General features: G+C 44.6%; 1 protein-coding gene across 2 annotated transcripts; it reads left to right on the forward strand.

The window, feature by feature from the left end:
- The first annotated feature begins 1023 nt into the window (after positions 1-1023).
- LOC137442020 (nucleolar RNA helicase 2-like) lies at positions 1024-17235 on the forward strand. Of its 2 annotated transcripts, none has more exons than XM_068140172.1 (15): positions 1024-1418; positions 1623-1904; positions 3292-3367; positions 4328-4506; positions 5636-5753; positions 6388-6573; positions 7913-8058; positions 8306-8455; positions 12214-12375; positions 12877-12996; positions 13463-13536; positions 14616-14775; positions 15538-15672; positions 16445-16489; positions 16973-17235. In XM_068140172.1, exons 1-15 carry the CDS (start codon positions 1032-1034, stop codon positions 17171-17173), a joined length of 2421 nt encoding a protein of 806 aa, XP_067996273.1. In that variant the 5' UTR covers positions 1024-1031; the 3' UTR covers positions 17174-17235. The 2 variants fall into 2 exon arrangements, with proteins under 2 accessions (XP_067996273.1, XP_067996274.1); XM_068140173.1 differs by lacking the exon at positions 1024-1418 and adding an exon at positions 1510-1536.
- Positions 17236-20045: the final 2810 nt, after the last annotated feature.

Consider the following 20045-nt stretch of genomic DNA (forward strand, 5'->3'; position numbering starts at 1 on the left):
GACCACAGAATGGTTTGTGTCAGAAGGAAGCTTTTAAAGACCACCTTCTTCTAACCCCTTGCCAAGGGCAGGGACACCTGCCACTAGACCATCCAACCTGGCCTTGAAAGCTGCTATGTGAAGGAGCATCTACAACCTCTTAGCGACCTGTTCTAGTGTGTCACCACCCTCACAGTGAAAAAACTTCCTTGTCTCTAATCTAAATCTCTAAGACTGTTTATCCCTTGTCCTATCACTACACTCTGATATACAGTTTCTGTCCCAGCTTTCCTGTAGGCTCCCTTTAAATAGTGGAAGGCTCCAATAAGGAGCTTTCTCCAGGCTCAACTCCTTGCAACAGAGGATCATTACTGTAGCCTCTTCTGGTCCTGCTCCAGTACGTCCATGTCTCTGCTGTGCTGAGAACCCCAGAGCTGACTCCAGCACTGCAGGTGGGGTCTCAGCAAAGAGGCAGAATCCCCTACCTCCAACTGCTGCCCATGCTGCTGGGAATGCAGCCGGGGCATGGTTGGTTTCTGAGCTGTCAGTGCACGGTAATGGCTCACGTCCAGTTTTGCATTCACCAGTATCCAGGTCTTCCTCCTCAGGGCTGCTCTCAATCCATTCATCCCCGGTCTGAAGATTCCTTCCACTTGGCCTTTTCGAATCTCATGAAATTCAACACGGATTCACCTGTGAAGCCTGTCCAGGTCTCTGAATATCCCGCCCCTCTGGCGTGCTGACCACACCACTCAGCTTGGCGCCATCTGCCAATTTGCTCAAGGTGCACTCGATCCCCCTGTCCGTATTGCCGACTGGACTTACACGCACCATTACACACGAGAAGTGTTTTGCCGGTACGTAGGGACACAGCAACCCAGTCGGATTGTGAAGCGCGAGGGAGCTCCGCGAAGGGAGGAGAAAGAGGTGGCGGCGCAGTCCGGACCCGGTGTGTGGTGCCCCGGGAGCGGGAGAAGCTGGAGGAAGGGACCAGCGACGGCAGAGCCGGCGGAAGAGGCGGGCTCGGGTCCGGCCGGCAGTTCAGCGGCCTCATGGGTGGCGTCTGGGGCCGGGCGGCGCGGCTCGGCTTCTCCGCAGCCCGGACGGCAGCGGTGGTCCCGGCCAGCGACCGGCGCTGTCTGGGCTGGCTGTCAGGCCCCGGGTCGGGACCGCTGCTGCTGCTGGCGGTGGCGCTGACTCGTGGCCGTGGTCGTCCGCCGGCCGCCCTCGGCGCCGCGCCTCACTTCCTGCGCGCGGGGGTGGGGCGCAGCTCTTGGTGTCGCCGCTACGAGAGCGGCAGCAGCGGCAGCGTAGCCGTGCACATCCCCGGGGAGCAGTCGCTTGCCATGCCCGCCGCTGGACCCGCCGTCAGCCCCGCCGAGCCGCAGGCACCGGCAGGAGACGAGTCTCCTCGCCGCGGTCGCCGGAGAAAAGCCAAGGTGGGAGCGGGAGCGGGTGGACGCGAGCCACATGCTGCTGCGGGGGCGGCCATTTTGTGCGGCCCGGCCCGGCGGCGGGCTTAGGGGCCCTGGGGGAGCTCTCAGCATGGGGATTCAGGTGGTAAAGCCGAACAGCAGCTTGTTGTCGGAGGGGATGGGCGAGGGAGGCTGTTCCGCCGTGTAACGCCTGGTTTCTTTGGGCAGGCGGGAAGCCAGGAAAAGAAGCCGAAGCGGCGAGAGAAGGTGAAGCGGAGTGGTAATGCCGAGGCCGAGCAGAATCAACCTGAAGAGAGCGGGCTGGGCGACGGTGAATTTGAGCCTCCTATGGCCAAGAAGACAAAAAAAGCCAAGGAAAAAGCCAACGGTTTGGTTGGAGAGAGCAATGACTCTGAGCGTACCGTGAAACTTTCCTCTGCTATGATATCCCCGACAGAGCAGAGTTCCTCTGGCGACACGGACCCTGCAGAGCAGGACAGCGACGCCGAGGTACTGATGCCCAGTCCACGGAACCCTTGGCTTGCTTAATTAAAGTCCCACTGGTAGTGTTAGGGCTGTCATTGGCAGATGCGCCGCGGTTTCCCATAGGTGGATGGCATCCGATCCTGAGCACCCGGGAGTGCTCGTGTCTGCCCAAGCTGAGGCGGTGAGCGAAGCGCTGCAGCATATATACCAACACGTGGTAGCTGTCTTTCCTTGTGCTTTCGCTCTTGTGGCAAACGCCAAGCGGCTTGGAGTAGCTTATCCTGCTGTGCAGGAGGGTAGCTAGTAGGGAGCCGTTTCCATGTGCTAGCTCCTCCTCGTGCAGCAACTTGGTTTGTGTCTCACAGTGCCAGAGCATTGTGGATGAGTGGTTTAGGTTACTTTAATTTGCAAAAATGCAACTTGACAGAGTTCGATGCCAAGGTTCACTTCGTTTGTTACTACGAGGAGGAAATAGAGAAGGGAAAATTGAGTTAAGATTGATTGAAATGATTTACATAGGGACCGGAGAAAGGTAAAGGAGACCCTCCTGTTGAGTCCTGAGGTTCAGAATGGACCCTCTTGCTTTCTAAGCTCAGAGATGAGATAGCTCCATTCCCAATTTGGTCAGCAGCTTATGACTAAAGGTTTATATCTGTTTTCTCAGCCTTTTATACCACTTAACTAATGTTTCAAAGTTTCAGCATTTTTACTTCCAATTCACTTACCTTCCTTCTAGGTGTGTGATGTTAGTGTGCCCTGAAGTTCAAACCCTTGGTTTCCCAAAACACACTCAGGCACTGTATTTTGTAAAACCATACAGTTTAGCAGAGCAGTACAGCAGCAGGGTCAGCTCACACTAGGTGCCTCTGGGGAGGACCCCTCTCAAAAGAGACCTGAATAAAAAAATTCCTGTGAAATTACACCCTTAACAGAGCATTCAGTCCCCTCTTGCAGATGCTTTATGCAGCCTTTGATCCTAAAATTAATCTGATTTGACATTTCCAGACTCCGTGTTGAATTTCTTCATTGTCTCCAGACATTCAGTAAAACTAAGTGGAAGCTCACAGCTCGCTGTCTTAAGGCTTCTGCAAATCCAGATGATGTGAAATAAGTAAACCTAAGTGAATCAGGATCACAAGACATTGTAACTCCAGGTGGCGGTGCAGCGTGTATCAGTGGTTCTTGTAATACAGGATGGGTGGACTCAAGTTTCCCACTTGATTTTTTTGATGACATTTTAGTTTGTGAAGTAGCTGTATCATAAGGATTTTGTTTTTTGTTTAACAAAGAAGGTAGCTGGTAACATTGCAACAGTAAAGCAAATGCACAACTTTTGTGTGTCTCTAGCATACGTTATTTGCTTATCTCTTAGGGCTAGTAATTTTTTTCTTTTCCATCTTTATCCTTTAAGGAGCTGACAGAAGAAGAAAAAGAAGGCGCCTTCTCCAATTTCCCTCTCTCCCAAAACACCATCAACCTTCTCAAAGGTTAGTTAACGTGGTAAAATATTTCCTGTGAGCGCTTGTTCAGAACTGCGCTCTGTTAGCCGCATGAGCAGACACAGAATCCAAGGGTAAATAGTCCTAAATGGTCTTTCATTTATTGTTTGGTAAGAATATGCAGGTGAGCAGTCGCTGTAAACAGAGAGTCTGCTGTCCTTAGTAGGAACAAAGTTTTGATCAATTTTTAGTGCCTTAAGGTGAGTTTATTCTTCTGTGCTGTGATTATTCCTAGACATACGTTCTAGAGACAGGGCATCCCTTCTCATCAGCACCACTCTATTTACTTTGTATCTTTACTTCAGTTCTCATATGTGTTGTCGACAATATCACTTAAGTGTAACGATGTTTTGTATATGAAGACTGTTTGGCTCCTGTGCACAGATTGTCTATAATTATTCTCATACTTTTGGACATTTTCTTTTCTCAATTACTTTCGTTGAGGAAGTAACCCTTGCAGTGTTTTTGACTTCTGTGTTAGGCACCTGTGCAATTCTTTTTCATCAGACAGTTTTAGGTCCTTTATGTTTTTCTTGCTCAGAAATTTGTCTTGGATGGATCATTTCACCTCCACATTTCAAAATCTCTAAAATTTTAGAGTGTTTTGAAAAAAACACCTTGATCTCCTCCCCACTTTCAGAACTAAACTACCAATACATCTTGGGCTGTATTAGAAAAGATAAGTTGGGGTGGTTTTACCTTCTTACTCTCCTCTTGTCTTACGCCAGGAATTACAAAGGCGGCTGTCTTGCATTGTGGATATTGAGCTGTGTGTTTGGAGTTGGAATCCCTTTTGATCTAGAGCAGGAATTAAAAGAAAGAAAGGTGGTTTTCTTCTAAGTCATGTCTCTTGTGTACAGAATTTGACATTATATGCCCCATATGCTCAGACTAGTTACACAGCTGTTCCTTCACCTTCTAATGAAACCTCTTTGGATTATATTACAGCTCGAGGTGTCAAATACCTGTTCCCCGTGCAAGTGACAACTTTTCAGCCTATCTATGATGGCAAAGATGTAATTGCTCAAGCTCGAACAGGAACTGGGAAGACTTTTTCTTTTGCTGTCCCACTGATTGAGAAACTGCAGAGTGTCTCACAAGATGGAAGAAGAGGCCGTGCACCAAAAGTAACTTACCACTTGAGGGTTAACACCAAAACCTTAGAACATGGCAGTTTTCAAACGTGTTTTTGCTTTGGGAATCTTTGTCTGGGACTTCTTTGACCTTTATTGGTTTTTGTGATACTGAACACTTTACTCAGATTGGGCTGACAGAGATTTTGCAGTATCACCATGATAACACATTTCATGTTAAGGGTTCCTTGTAACTCCATTCAGGTTAGTGGTCAGGTCACTGCAATAATAACTAGTGGACTTCCAGACTGCTGTCTTCAGGAAGTTAGCATGTGGCTATGGGCTTCAGTCCCCTGCCTCTTCTGAGATAGTGGTGGAATGAGCTGGACTTGGTTCTGTTCACTGAGGTTGTTTCTCACTGTAAATTCTGTGGTGATAACAGAAGGCTTTGCTTTGCCTTTTCCCCACTATTCCAGAGACTAAGCTTAATGGATGCAAGTGGTGTTTATATTTCTACTTAGGCATGAGATGGGATTGATAACTAACTAGATACCTGTAATCAGGTATCATTAGTCTCATGCAAATAAAGCATATACTTGTTAGATTGAAAAACTATTGTAGTCTGCAGATTTGTGCCTACTTCATCTTTCTATTTTAATTACTTTAAAGACAATATAAGTTTTAAAATCTTACTGTCTGGAATATTTCCAGAGAAGAATTAATCTCTTTGCTTCATTGTTTCATTCTTAAAATGGGAAGGATAGATACTGGAGGAAAGTGGGTAGGTAGGTAGGTGGAGGAGGAGGGTATATTCCTAGAGTGCATCTTTTAAGATCATAGTACTCCACATGTTTTAGTGACTATTCTTAGCCTTTAATGCTGAACTACGCCTTGCTTGTCCTTCATTACTGAAGTGTCTATTTTATCTGGCATTAACTCCAGGGAAAAAATGTTGCTATTCTACATCTCTGTTATCTTGTAACACTTTTCCCTGTTTCTTCTTGCTAGCTATGAAGCTCCAGGTGGCAGGAAATGTTGCTGGGATTGATGGGGAGCTGTGGGCACCTCTGCAACAAATGTAAAATAAGAATGGGAGTGCAAACTTCAACACGCACAAAAGCCTGTTCTCCTAGCACCCTCTCCTAAGCACAGCTGCATTTTGGTCTCTTTTCATTTCCTGTAGGTGCTGGTTCTTGTTCCAACTAGGGAACTGGCCACTCAGGTAGCCAGAGACTTCAAGAATCTCACCAGGAATCTGTCAGTGGCTTGTTTTTATGGAGGAACTCCATATAAAGAACAGCGTAAGTAAATGCTGAGGATTACTACTGTGTTCAACTTTACTTTTTTCAAATCAATTCCATAAATAAAACTGGCTTTTTTACACCCCCTCCAGGGTTTCACTTCAGTCAGGAACCATGGTACTCCTTTCAGAGATGGCATACAGTCTGGGCTGAATTATTTTAGTTCCAGTAAATATTTATGTAAGAGAAGGGTTGTGGATCTGCGAAGCGACTAGTCTTTTCAGTTTCTTTACTATGTTTTTGTGTGGACATCCACTGGGACTAGACAACCATCCAAAGGAAAAAGAGAACTGTGCATGTGTGTGTGTCTGTCTCCAGAGGTAGCTGTGAAAAAGAAGTTAGCTGAAAAAAAAGAAAAAAGTGGTTTTCTGTAATAATGCTCTGGAGGTTTCTAATGGCCACTGATTGCTGCTTGGAAATTGTGTCTAACTGTAGCTTTGTGGTTTAGCTGGAATTGTTGACAGAGCAGCTTGCACTGCCATTAAGTGGCTTGCTTGTTGCTCAAACTGGGCATCATCCTTTTTTCAGAGATTTAAGTTCAGAGCAATAGCTTTTGGGGTCTAAAATCAGAACTGTAACTGTTTACCTTGTTGTCTCTTGGCATTCTGACACTGTCCTTTTTCTTATTTTCCAGTTGATCTGCTTAAAAGTGGCATCGATATTCTAGTGGGAACTCCTGGACGAATCAAAGACCACATTCAAAATAGCAAGCTGGATCTTTCCAGTGTGAAGCATGTTGTTTTGGATGAAGTTGATCACATGTTAGACATGGGCTTTGCTGAACAAGTGGAAGAAATCTTAGGATTTGCTTATAAAAGAGGTAAATTATGACATCAGGAGAGGAAGAGAGGACAATGCAGAAAACACAGTTATACTGCTTTGAAAACTTCTGGTGCACTCCCAGCTAGAATCCTTTGATGTTAGTACTGGGACCTCAGAGAAAAGAGTGAAGTAGAATTGGAAAAGGTTCAAAGCAAGGTCACAGATGACAGAAGGGCTGGAATGGCTTCTCTGGAAGAAACAGGATAAAAGAGGCAAGCAAGAAACACAGCCCAACCCTCTAAGCCCTGGCACTCTTCACCCTGAGAGAGGTCACTGAGCATAGAGGGTTAGCGTTGTGGTGTGTCTGCGCTTGTCATCACAGAAAGTTGACAGCTAGGGAATATTTGCTTGTTTCTGATACAGTAGGCACTGAGCAAAGCCACCAGGTAGCAGGTGCAGAGCAGAAGGAGGTTGGTTTTATAGCCTGAAATTCTTTGTCATGTGCCAGTGCCCACATTAGTTTTGGAAGGCAATTCGAAGTACTGGAAGTGGAAATGTCAAGGATTACTAAAAGCAAGGTTATCACTTCTGGCTCTGGTAGCCACAAAATGCTAGTTACTGGCAGCATTTTCATATCTTTAATTACATTTGACTACTGGTGGAAAGACTACATGAGCTTCATGGAGTTTAGGCTTGATCCAGTACAGTCTCTGTCAGTTTTCCTTGACTGTTTCATCCTCTACATTTCTGCAGAGCTGATGTTTATCCTGACAGCCCAAAAGTACAGATAATTGTCTAAAATAAGGAAAACTGTTTAGCTTATCGTAATGATTCAACCTTAGAAGTTCTATTCATAACCAGAAAATAAATTGTAGGGAATACTGAGTGTTCTCTCCTATGTGTGTTTCTGTTTGAACAAGTGGAGCTGTGAAAGGTAGGTTTGTTAAATAGTTCTTACCCAGGGTAATCTTGTTAGGTAATTCTGAACCCTGGTCTGCAGAGGGTGCTTTTCAGTCTGATGTTTCCCTTTGCATGTAGCCATAATGTTTGCAGCTAGTTAGTATTGGAATAAAGACAAAGAGGGATTAAGAATCTTTTTTTCAGTTATGTGGGAAGACCAGGCATGGTATAAACTGTTTTTTAGCAGATCTAGAATTGTATTGCATTTATTCTCAGGCAGGATAAAGGATTCAGTTTGGTCTAGCTAAAATTACTGTAATTTTGCCTTTGATGTGTGAAGGGTTGGGAAAACGTTTTCATTGCTTCTGTTGCCATCTTGTGGCTGACGTACTGCACATAGAACCCTCTAATTTGAGAGTGATTCTTTTGCTTTTTTTTTTAATTTTCAAGTTTCAGAGTCTGTTGTGATGACTGAAATGTGTAGCCTTTCCTTCCAGGTTCTGAGAACAACCCCCAGACACTCCTGTTTTCTGCAACTTGTCCGCGATGGGTGTATGATGTAGCAAAAAAGTACATGAAAGATGAATATGAACAGATTGACTTGATTGGAAAGAAGACTCAGAGGACTGCCATGACTGTGGAAGTGAGTGATTCTGCCTGGAGCAGTGCAGGTCCTGAGAGCATGTGGCTTGGATGAAGTGGGTTCTGCACTGACTTTATAAATGGGGTGTTGAAAGGACTTCTGCATGAATGAAATGTTTTAAGCAAAGCTTTCATATAGGAACAATAGTTTGAAAACTTAAAAACCTCCAAACTTTGTGTTCATTTTGTCTGTCCTGTGCATGGCTTAAATTTAACATAGATGCTTATCATGCTTCCTTCCCAAACAGCACTTGGCTATACAGTGTCGCTCATCACAGAGGGCAGGAGTTCTTGGGGATATCATTCAAGTCTACAGTGGCAGCCATGGGAGGACCATTGTCTTCTGTGAGACCAAAAAGGAAGCAAATGAACTGGCTATGAATGCTTCACTTAAACAGGTATGGGGGTCTGAACAGGGAGCAGCAGTTCTGGATATTCTGTATATGTTTAGTGAAATACAACAAGGCCAAGTGTAGAGTCTTGCATCTGGGAAAGAACAGCCCCATGGACCAGTAGAGGTTGGGGACTGACCTGTTGGAGGGCAGCATATGGGAAAGGGACCTGTGAGTCTTGGTCTTGCCCTTGTGGCTAAGAAGGCCAATGGCATCCTAGGGTATATTAGAAGGGGGGTAGTTGGTAGATTGAGAGTAGTTCTCCTCCTTAGTGAAGCTGCATCTGGAATATTGTGTCCAGTTCTAGGCCCCTCAGTTCAAGAAGGACCTCAAGACAGGAAGAACCTGAACTCCCTAGTGGAAGGGCAGGAAGAACCAGAACTCCCTAGTGGACCTGGAGGGGAACACAGTTACTGAGGATGAGGATAAAGCTGAGGTCCTGAACACCTTCTTTACCTCAATGTTTAACAGCAAGGCAGGAGTTCAGGACGAGTGGTCTCCGGAGCTGGGCGTTGGGGTCGGGGAGCAGAGTAATACCCTGGAAATCCATGAGGAGTTAGTTCGGGACCTGCTGAGCCACTTGGATATCCACAAGTCCATGGGACCAGATGGGATCCATCCTAGGGTGCTGAGAGAGCTGGCGGATGTGCTAGCTAGGCCACTCTCCATCATTTTCCTCCAGTCCTGGGTCACTGGTGAGGTCCCAGATGACTGGAAACTGGCCAACGTGGTCCCCATCCACAAGAAGGGTCGGATGGAGGAACCTGGAAACTACAGGCCAGTCAGCCTGACCTCAGTGCCAGGGAAAGTGATGGAGCAGATTATCCTGGCAGCAATAACTGCGCACCTGAAGGATGGCCAAGGGCTCAGGTCCAGCCAACATGGATTCAGGAAGGGCAGATCCTGCCTCTCCAACCTGATCTCTTTCTATGATCAGGTGACCCGCCTGGTGGATGTGGGGAGGCCTGTGGATGTGGTCTACCTAGACTTCAGCAAGGCCTTTGACACCGTCCCCCACAGCAAACTGCTGACTAAGCTGTCAGCCTGTGGATTGGACCACTACACTCTGTGCTGGGTTAGGAACTGGCTGGAGGGCCGGGCCCAGAGAGTGGTCGTGAACGGTGCCGCATCCAGCTGGAGGCCAGTCACCAGTGGTGTCCCCCAGGGATCAGTGCTGGGCCCTGTCCTCTTCAACATATTCGTTGATGATCTGGATGAAGGGGTAGAGTCAGTCATCAGCAAGTTTGCAGATGACACAAAGTTAGGGGCAGATGTTAGTCAATTAGAGGGTAGAAAGGCTCTGCAGAGGGACCTCGACCGACTGGAAAGATGGGCAGAGTCCAATGGGATGGCTTTCAACAAGTCCAAGTGCCGAGTGCTGCACTTTGGCTATGGCAATCCCATGCAGAGCTATAGGCTGGGGTCGGAGTGGCTGGAGAGCTCCCAGACAGAGAGGGACCTGGGTGTGCTGATCGACAGCCACCTGAATATGAGCCAGCAGTGTGCTCAGGTGGCCAGGAGGGCCAATAGCATTCTGGCCTGCATTAGGAATAGTGTGGCCAGCAGGAGCAGGGAGGTCATAGTGCCCCTGTACTCTGCTCTGGTTAGGCCGCACCTTGAGTACTGTGTCCAGTTCTGGGCTCCTCAGTTTAAGAAGGACATTGAGACACTTGAGCGTGTCCAGAGAAGGGCAACAAGGCTGGTGAGAGGCCTTGAACACAAGCCCTATGAGGAGAGGCTGAGGGAGCTGGGATTGTTTAGCCTGGAGAAGAGGAGGCTCAGGGGTGACCTTATTGCCCTCTACAACTACCTGAAGGGTGGTTGTAGCCAGGAGGGAGTTGGCCTCTTCTCCCAGGCAACCAGCACCAGAACAAGGGGACACAGTCTCAAGCTGCGCCAGGGGAGGTTCAGACTCGAGGTGAGGAGGAAGTTCTTCACCGAGCGAGTCATTCGGCATTGGAATGGGTTGCCCAGGGAGGTGGTTGAGTCATCGACCCTGGAGGCGTTCAAGGGGAGATTGGACGTGGCACTTGGTGCCATGGTCTAGTCATGGGGTCTGCGGTGTCAGGTTGGACTCGATGATCCTCGAGGTCCTTTCCAACCTAAGTGATACTGTGATACTGTGATACTGTAACTGCTTGAAAGAGTTCAGCACAGAGCCACAAAGATGCTGAAGGCAGTGGAACATCTCATTGTGAGGAAAGGCTGAGGAAGTTGGGTCGTCTTAGCTTGGAGAATAGGAGACTGAGGGGTGACCTCATTCATGTTTTTACAGATATGAAGGGTGAGTGTTGGAAGGAAGAGCCAGGCTCTTAGTAATACCCAATGATAGGACAAAGGGCAACAGGTGCAAGCTGGAGCAGAGGTTCCATGTGAACAAAACGAAATTTTTGTTTTTTACTGTGAGGGTGACAGAACCCTGGAACAGGCTGCCCAGAGAGGTTGTGAGGAGTCTTTGGAGACTTTCAAAATTCACCTGGACATGTTCCTGTGTGACCTGTCCTTGGTGATCCCGCTCTGGCAGAGGGGTTGGACTGGATGGTCTTTTGAAGTCCCTTCCAACCTGTAGCACTCCATGATAATTCAGGGGTTAAATGTCCTGAAATACTTACTTTAGTATGAGGTTGTAACTGTGTGGATGAAGTTATTCCTGCATGTGATTTTAAGATGTATAAAATCAGTTTCTAAAAGCAGGCTTTTGCCTTTGGCTTTAAAATCATGCAGATCAGGATCAATGGAAACCACACAGCTTATGATGAATAACCAGGAGATAATGATACTGTAATAAACAGGACCTAGAGTAGTGCACATCCTCCATCCCACCTTAGTGTGCTTTTCCAATTCCTACCTCTTAATGATGTTTACTCTTTGAACAGTATTCAGGAAAATCCAACTGACATGTTAGAATGGGCTGTCTTGTTGCCCTTGGAAGATCATTTAATAGTTTGTTCAGACCTTGGGTGAGGTACAGAACAGGTTTTCTATGCTTGATTAAATTATTACTCTGGTTTTGAGCGTGGGGAGAGGTGCTGGATTTTTTTCAGAGAAGGTCCTGTTTCACACTAAAAGCCACTTTATAGAGAATGATCAGTGGTGGGAATATGTGATTTGCCCAGTAGTTCATAAATGTTACATAGCATCTGCATTAAAATCTGCCAGCAGCAGTTTTTGTTGGGCTTTCACAGTAAATCCCGTGACATTGTTCTTGCATTAGTATGTGATGTGTTTTTCCCCTGCCCTTTGGCATGTTACTCATTTGAATTTGGAGTTTGTGACCCCTGTCTCCTTGTGAAATACTTGGTCTGTTTGTTACCCCATTAAAAGTGGACATTATTCAGATCACCAGCAGGGGTTGTGAATGCCCTGAAAACCTTACTTCATCTTCTCTAGGTTTTCCATCCCAGGGAAAGGACCAAAGTGTCTTGCTAGCTCTCTTGACAAGCACTGCTTAAATAAAGTTGCTTCCATTTGTTCCAGTGCAAGGGAAAGCTGAACTAGACCATTTTGCCACAACAGACTGCAAATTGTAGTTTACTGTTGGTTACTCCAAATAATACTATGGTAAGAATACTCCTTGTGAGAATTATTGTCCCAGAAGAGGATCATACCACAAAATGGGATGCTTTATATGCCTCCGGTATCAGCTGTGCGATTATTTTCTGTTGTTCTGCACAGTATTTTGGGGGTTGTAATTAAATGTCTTTAGATACTGCAGCCTAGACTCTTCTGTTAAATGACATGCTAATGGTTTGTTTCGCTGACAGGATGCCCAATCATTGCATGGAGACATTCCACAGAAACAAAGAGAAATTACATTAAAAGGCTTTAGAAATGGTGTGTTTGAAGTTCTGATTGCAACAAACGTAGCTGCCCGTGGCTTGGATATTCCGGAGGTTGACCTTGTCATACAGTGTTCACCACCAAAAGTAAGTCATTAGGGAAGCTACAATTGTAATTTCTTTTTATGATAGAACAGTGGGTTATTTCTCTGTTTCACCAGAAGTATGTTTAGGTTTCCAAATTAAGAGCTTTTTCTGGAAAAGCAGGCCTAGAATTTCCTAGTTAAGCTTTTTGAACTTTGATTAAAGTAAAAGTGATGGCTTTTGGTTGCTCTGGAAAGTTGTAAGATAACTTTTACCACTGTCTCTGCTTTTCTGAGTCCTTTCTGAATGTTGTTGAATTTCACAACAGTTCTAAAACACTACTGCTGCTGCTTTCTTCTGAATTGTTAAAAAAGCTTATGTTACTAACGTTTGTTAAACCTGAGGAAGCATGCTTTGGGAAGGGTAGCGTATCAAACCTGAGTCATTTGTGTGTAGTGTAAGTTCGAGTATAGAGACAAAATGTATCACTCCTTGGGCTTCTACTTAGAATTTAGCTTGCATTTCAAATGATGTATTTTCTCATGTTAATCTGAATTTTTGAAGGATGTTGATTCCTACATCCATCGTTCTGGACGGACAGGTCGAGCTGGACGGACTGGCATCTGTATTTGTTTGTTTCAGAGAAGAGAAGAAGATCTTTTGAAGCAAGTTGAGCACAAAGCAGTAAGTTTTACCTCAGAACTTGGCTTAATGAAATAATTCAGCTCCTAAAAAGGCTCTGCTACTCTTACAGTTTGTAACTGTGGGCTGCTTAGGAATGCAGTGTGAGACTCGCATGTCACGGTCCAGTAGGTTTGCAATATTCGTATTTGTTAAGCATTTGTGAAATGCTTCTGTATCAGCCTCTTCTAATGTCCCATGAGTTTCCCATGTTAGCAGTACTCTGGTGCCAGCAGGCAGAGACAGGAATGCATGAAGGAAACTGCCTTTCTTTAAAATCTGCATGTAGATGGATGTGAAGTATCTCCAGATTAACAGAGGTAGAAATAAAAAAGTTTTATTCTAGCTTTAGAAGTGACTTTGAAGATTGTGTTGATGTTCTAAACAGTAAGTGGCTAGAGCTCACAGGAATGTGACTTAAGTAAGCTTGAGCTGAAAACACCTTCTAACAAGTTTTTCTTAATTTCAGGGGATTACTTTTAAGCGTGTGGGTGTTCCTACTGCTACAGATGTAATTAATGCTTCGAGTAATGATGCCAAAAAGTAAGTTTATTTGCCTGTTCTTAAAAGATGTCTGGAGATCTTACCAACAGCAATGCTGTTAATGCAGAGCTGTAAGAGATCAGACCTGGATGTGAACCCATCTTTGCTTGTTTTGTACAAGTCAGCTGGTTTGCATGTAGGCACTGATTTGTTTTCATTAGATAATGTCAATAAACCTCTGCTTGAACACAGACTTTTTCATAGAATGTAGTGTTCTCCAAGTTCCTGCAAAAATTAACCTTTGTTTATGTCATCAGAAATTAGTGGCAGGACAGGGAGTTACTGTCATTTTAGGAAACAAATTTTGTCCTCTTGGATGATACAGGAATAGTGTGTGAAGTGCAATATTTAGTATGAGTTACTCTGCAGTAGTGAGGGTGCTGCAGCCCTGTCCTGTGTTTTTGTATTCATGCTCAAGGGTTGTATTTTTATTCCATGCAGCTCTGTTTACATTTGCTGCCCCACTGGTGAAAATTTCATTGACAGGGATTATTATAATTAGAGATGATTTGACTAGCATAAAAGACATCACTGGCATGGTGTTGGCTTTACTGCATACTGAAAATTGGTGGGAGATGCTGCTGTGTCAAAATCATCTTTAGAGGCTGGTGTACTAAAAGTGGTATTACAGGAGTAGCTGTTCTCAGCTTCCCAGATCAGCTGTTTCTGGGAGAGGCAGTGAAAACAATTTAATCAGCTCGCACTGAGAGCAAGAGCCTTTCCCAGCACAGCAGTGGCATTGTAGAAGTTTGCTGGTAACACTTCCACGTGGATCCTTGGGTATGGCCTTAAGAATGCTGATACCTTAGAGCCTGCCCTTGATATTTTTATTGATGCTTTCAAACATGCTGTATGATACATCCTTGGGTTTGGACACATTTCAAGAGGTTTAGCTAAATGAACAGAATAGGAGGGTATCCAGCATCCTGAATGTGTTAAATGAGTGGTGGTGAAGCGTGAGCATGAATAGGGCAAGACTTTATAGAGATAATTTGTTTATCTTGAAAGCTGTCTGAAGTCTGTGTTTTAAACATGACTGCACTTCACACTGGCCTTTGCTATCTCTTACCACCATGCAGATTGTTGGAGGCCATTCCTCCTGCTGCAGTTGACTACTTCAGAAAATCTGCTCAAGAGCTCATAGATGAAAAAGGTGCAGTTGCTGCCCTGGCTGCAGCTCTTGCCCATATTTCTGGGGCAGCTTATGTACAGCAGCGCTCCTTACTCAACTCAACTGCAGTGAGTAACATTTTACCTGGCATTAACAATTGCTTATGTCTAGCTTAGGTAGCATATTTCAGTAGGGTTTCTGAATAGCTGTTTTCCCCCGCTCCTGGTTCCTGAACTGAAATCAGCTTTTAACGGTGCTCAGGAAAACAGAGAAACTTGAAAATCAGTTAGTAAATTTTCTTGTAATGAGAGTTACAAGAATTTCTCCAGAGATCTAAGTGACAGAAGCACTTTGGTGCTCTAGGAGAGTTTTAACTAATGACATTTTACAAACTAATAGATTCAGTTCATGCTATTGTAGTTATCTCTTCCTAAAAAAATTTTTATACTTCTGTAGTATTTCCTGTAAGTCAAGCATTTGATTACCTGATTCAAAGAGATCATCACGAAGTTCAGACCTTCCTTTCTCTGATGCATTTAGGGAGCACTTGGCCTGGTTTGTTGCATGGTAAATTTTAGAAATAACATGGGACTGGGCTGCTTCTTGTATCAGTTTGAGGATTGTTAACCTGTTCTCTAGTGGTAACTTTGTTACATAGATGTCTCTACTTCAGGCTAAAATACAGAAATGGCCTTTATATCAGTGGCAATCCTAGGTTACATAGATACCTTCAGCTTCTTAGGAGGCTTTTACTTCACTTTTGGGAAGCTGATTTCCTGGGATTAAATACCTTATTGCAATAATGTATTATTCCACAGCTCATTAGTTAGTTACAGCGTGCCCAACCAAGTGTAGTCTTGTAAATGTTTTTCTCTGTGTATTTCCTGAAGGGCTTTGTGACCATGGTGTTGAAGTGTTCAATAGAAATGCATACCATGGGCTATGCCTGGCGAGGACTCAAAGAACAGCTTGGTGAGGAAGTAGATGGAAAAATTTCCTCAATGCGTTTCCTCAAGGGGAAGATGGTAAGGTGGCCTAACACTAGTCAGGGAGGGGGGGGGGGTGTGTGTATGTATGGTCAGGTTTTGTAGTGATTTGGGCAGCAGTCTGAAATACCAGTAGAAAGAATGTTGATATCCCACTGTTTCCCTACTCAATCTCATTGCTCAGAAAAATGGCAACTTATGACAAGGCACCCTGAAACTGTATGCACACACTGCAAAAAAACCTGAAGATAGCTGAGTGTTTTAAAATACACTTGCCTGAATGGAGACATTGCTCTTAAGTGAACATGCAGGAATTCTGTCCTTAAAAAAAAACACAAAACAAAACACATCAGCAATACATATATATGATGATAGCAGTGGCTGTGATCTTTATTTTTTCATGGTGAGCTTATGCTAACATGATACAGCATTGCATTGAAAAGACAACTATAGAGTAGGGCAGTGACTGCCTGCTTGAAGCAATACAGCATTCACCTGACTGTCAGCCTGGTGTTTCTCTGTGTCTGACACTTGTCTGCTGTTCAAGTGTGTTTTCAGCTTTTGGTACCAGGTGATTTTAAACAGCCAGGCTGATTGCCAGGCAATGCTGCTGTCAGCAGAGAGTATTTCAGTCTGTATTTTAGTTTGACCTTTTGTGTTCTAAGTGCTTTGTTCTTCAGCTTTTGTAAGGCGTTCTGCTATTTCTCGTTTCTACACGTAGCACGTACAAGTGGTTGCAGGTGGTGTGTGTTCTTGGATAGAGAAAGCAGACACTTTTCTTTTTCTTACTTACTTTTTTTTCCTGTTATAGGGGGTGTGCTTTGATATCCCTGTTGATGAACTGGGTAACATACAGGTACGTTTTTGTGGACAAAATTGGCTTTGGAACCTGGTAATTTGAGATTTAGCAATTGACATGTATAGGATTGAATATAGGGTATTATGGGAGGATAAGGTTTGTGTGTTGATAAGTATGTTGCCAAGACAACAGCACAGCTGTTAGAAAATACAACCCTTTATGATTTCACTTCTCATTATATTACCTGATTTTATTAAACTGCATCATATAGTCTCTCTCTGCTCTGGGTTTTGACATCTCCAGTGCTTCTGAGAGTTAACCATTTTTCTGTCAACTTGCCTCCCTCTTGTCTCTTTGTGGTCATTTATCCTTTCTCACAGGGACTGTGAACCCTCTCCCAAGAGGGATCTGCTGACGTGTTTCAGCGTGGGTGGGATTTGTCTGGAGATGCCTTTGCATTCAATGTTGCCTTTAATGATACAGGGTACCTTGAACATAGCTGGAGGCGCCTGAAGTTTTGTTACATTGGTCGCATTTTAGGAACAGTGGAGTGACACCAGGCGCTGGCAACTGTCAGTGGCAAAGGAATTGCCTGAGCTAGAAGAGCTCCCCCAGGAGGCAGGACGAGGGTTCTCCAGGTTCGGAAATGGAAGGCAAGGTGGCAGCGGCAGTGGTTTCAAGAAACACAACTGGTATAAGAATGGAAACCGAGGACGTGATTTTAACAGGTCACTTGAGTAACTGCTGGTACAGATCTGGACTGAGCTGATATTTATCAAAAAGTAAAAGCCTGTCTAATGACATTCCTCCTTGTCTTTATTCCTTGATAAAGCAGTTTGTCTTTGAGGATGGCTGAAAATCATGTTTGCTGAAATGGGTTTTGGGGAAGATTTCTCTTTACCTGGCAAACCAGCTGCTGCTATTTTCCTGCTGTTATGCCATGTGTATCTCTGGGGGACAAGTCTTTTGCTGGAAACGCAGCACTGCAGTGGAACACTTCCAAACATGAACAGTTTGTACCTTGCCTGTTTAGCAGCCCTTGCATTAAAAAATCTGGTTCTAAAAACTAACTTTTTTTCAGAGAAATTTGAGATAGAGCCACTTAGCACCCTTCCTCCTGAGTGTCCCGTGAATGCCAGGGGTCTGGTGGCCCTTGGGGTACTCCTGTCAGCCTCTGCTGCTTCCCAGTGCTTGTTACTGTTTTCTGTAACTGTCACAGTGGTTGTGGGGACAGGCAGTCAGAGCTAGAAGCAGCAGGAAAGGGGCTGGCAAGGGAAATGGGCAGTGCTACGATTGTCATGACAGCAGCTCAGGGCCGAGCCACTCCCGCAGTGCTGTCACTATAGGGTGGCTAAGCTGCGGTGTGTGCAAAGCTCTGCACCGCACGGATGTCCTCAGTGTCATGTAAGGACCAGGAGACTGAACCCTGCTGCTCCAAGTACAGCACCCAGGCCCTGCTGCAGGAGGTGAGGCAGAAGCTGGGCGCCGCTGCGTGGTGGGCCATGCTGTAGTATGAGCTGGGTGTTAACCACAGTGACACTGATGAAATGCCAGCCGGCAAGGAGCCCCTGCAGCACTGCATGCAGCTTCTTCAGCCACACCACTTCTTCCCTGACTGCATCTCCCTCTACATACAGGCCCAGGTGGGTTGGGGTTGCGAGGGATGAAGAGAGGTAGTGTGGTGCAGTCAGAGGGTGTAAGGGGCCTTTGGAGGCAGTGTGTGTGTGTTGTGCCTGTTGGCCATGCTGTGTCATCTCTGCGAGGAGCTGCAAGGAGATTTGTGGCACTTCAGTCTCCTGAGTGATCTGGCTGTTGAAAAACAGCACACCTGGCCATTTGTTTCATGTTCAGAGATATCATTCACAGGTGGTAGATGTGTAGGGATATGAGTTTTCAGCTTACTGGTGATGCCTCTGGGCATGCAGAGCATCTAACAGTGTGATAGACTCTTAAGAGTACACTGCTTTGTCAACTCCCAGTTTCTATTAAGTGTGGGCTGAGACAGCTTTTAAGAAGTGAGGAAGAAGTTGTCAGCAGACCTTGGTATGTCCAGAACTTATTTGTGATTCCTTAATTACTATTGTTAAAGTTGGGAGATGCTTTATATATGCAGTATCCTGAAAATTGTTTACCAGCGTTGTCTCTTATTTGCTCTTCAACCTTGTCTATGTTATTTAAATTAGTTAATTACAGTTTTGTAGGGCTAGGAGTAACAATAGTCATCTCTTTATTCTGAAGAAATGAAATTAGTTCTTACCATATGAAGAGTCTCAGAAGGGTCTTCACTCAACCACTCCATCATGGCAGCTGCTGTATGGTTAGGTATCTCTCTAGAAATGAAGTAAGAGCAGTTATTTAGTTGTCTCTGCCAAAAATGGCTTGGTTTGGTAAGTACTTCTTTGCCAAATGTTGCAAAACTGTCAAGGAACTGTGTGTTTGTGTGGAATGATGTTGGTTAAATTAATGGAGTTGGTCTGGAATCCTGAGGTTATATCTGCTTAATGTGAAGATTTGGGTACACCACTACAACTGTATTGCTCATTGTAAGATTGGAGATGACTCAAGTGCCCAGTCAAAAGAGTAAGATAACATCTTCCCAGTGTACGTTCCTGGGGAGTTGTTGCCTTTGTGGCTGAGAGCCAGGGATTCTACTAGTGTATTGGAAAGCAGTACTACTCTATCTTTCAAATAGAAAATTATCCCAAACAAAAGCAGCATGGTTGGACACGTCTGCATGGATTTGACTGTTTTGGGGCATTTAGGAAACATCAGGGTAAAGTTTGTTATGCATACAAAGGACTGTGATCCAACAGTAAACAGACCTGTTGTTGTCTGACACATGATCTGACATGCAGCTGAGAGAGTGATAGTAAATGAGCATACCTCAGGTACTGCTTCATTAGGTTCCAGTTGTCACACTTGGGGCAAGTTCACAAATCTAAACACAAAGGGGAAAAAACGGACTGAAACACGAGGCAAATTTGAAAAGCTCTTTGTATGAATCATGCTATTAGTTATTTGAAAACTATTGCACATGGTTATCTAAGCCAAACAATGTCTCCATTAAGGCAACCAATATAGCAAATAGAAGTTACAGTCCTCTGTCCCAGTTGGTAAGGAACTGAGCCAAAGCATCACATAACATCAACAGAATCATAGTACTTCTGTGCAAGAAAATATAAATCAGAAGTGCATCCTGCCATCAAAGTATCAATCAATTATTGGTTTCAAGTAATAAACATCACTTGAAAATGCAAAAATGTAAATGTTAAAATTCCCATTGTTAAAGCAGTTAATTTGATTAAACATACAAAAAACCACAACCAACTTTCATAGTTTGCTTCTGTTGGGGTTTTTTGTTGTTGTTGTTCTGTTTTGGTTTTAAATTGTTTTGTGGCTTTTTGAGAGAGGACACAAACTAGCCAGAAAGAATCAGTAACATTTTCTTAACCTGAATTTGCAGGAGAATTCTAAATGTGTTTGCTGGTGAAGGGTCTGGTCTTCTAGTGAAGATCTAGCAAAGGGCTTCTGAGGAGTGGCTGGTAAAACTGGGGTTGTTTAGTCTGGAGAAAAGAAGGCTGAGGGTAGATCTTGCTCTCTACAACTACCTGAA

This window comes from Melanerpes formicivorus, unplaced genomic scaffold (assembly GCF_026170545.1).
Source record: "Melanerpes formicivorus ecotype bairdi unplaced genomic scaffold, bMelFor1.0.p_v2 SCAF_6, whole genome shotgun sequence".
Taxonomy (NCBI): domain Eukaryota; kingdom Metazoa; phylum Chordata; class Aves; order Piciformes; family Picidae; genus Melanerpes; species Melanerpes formicivorus.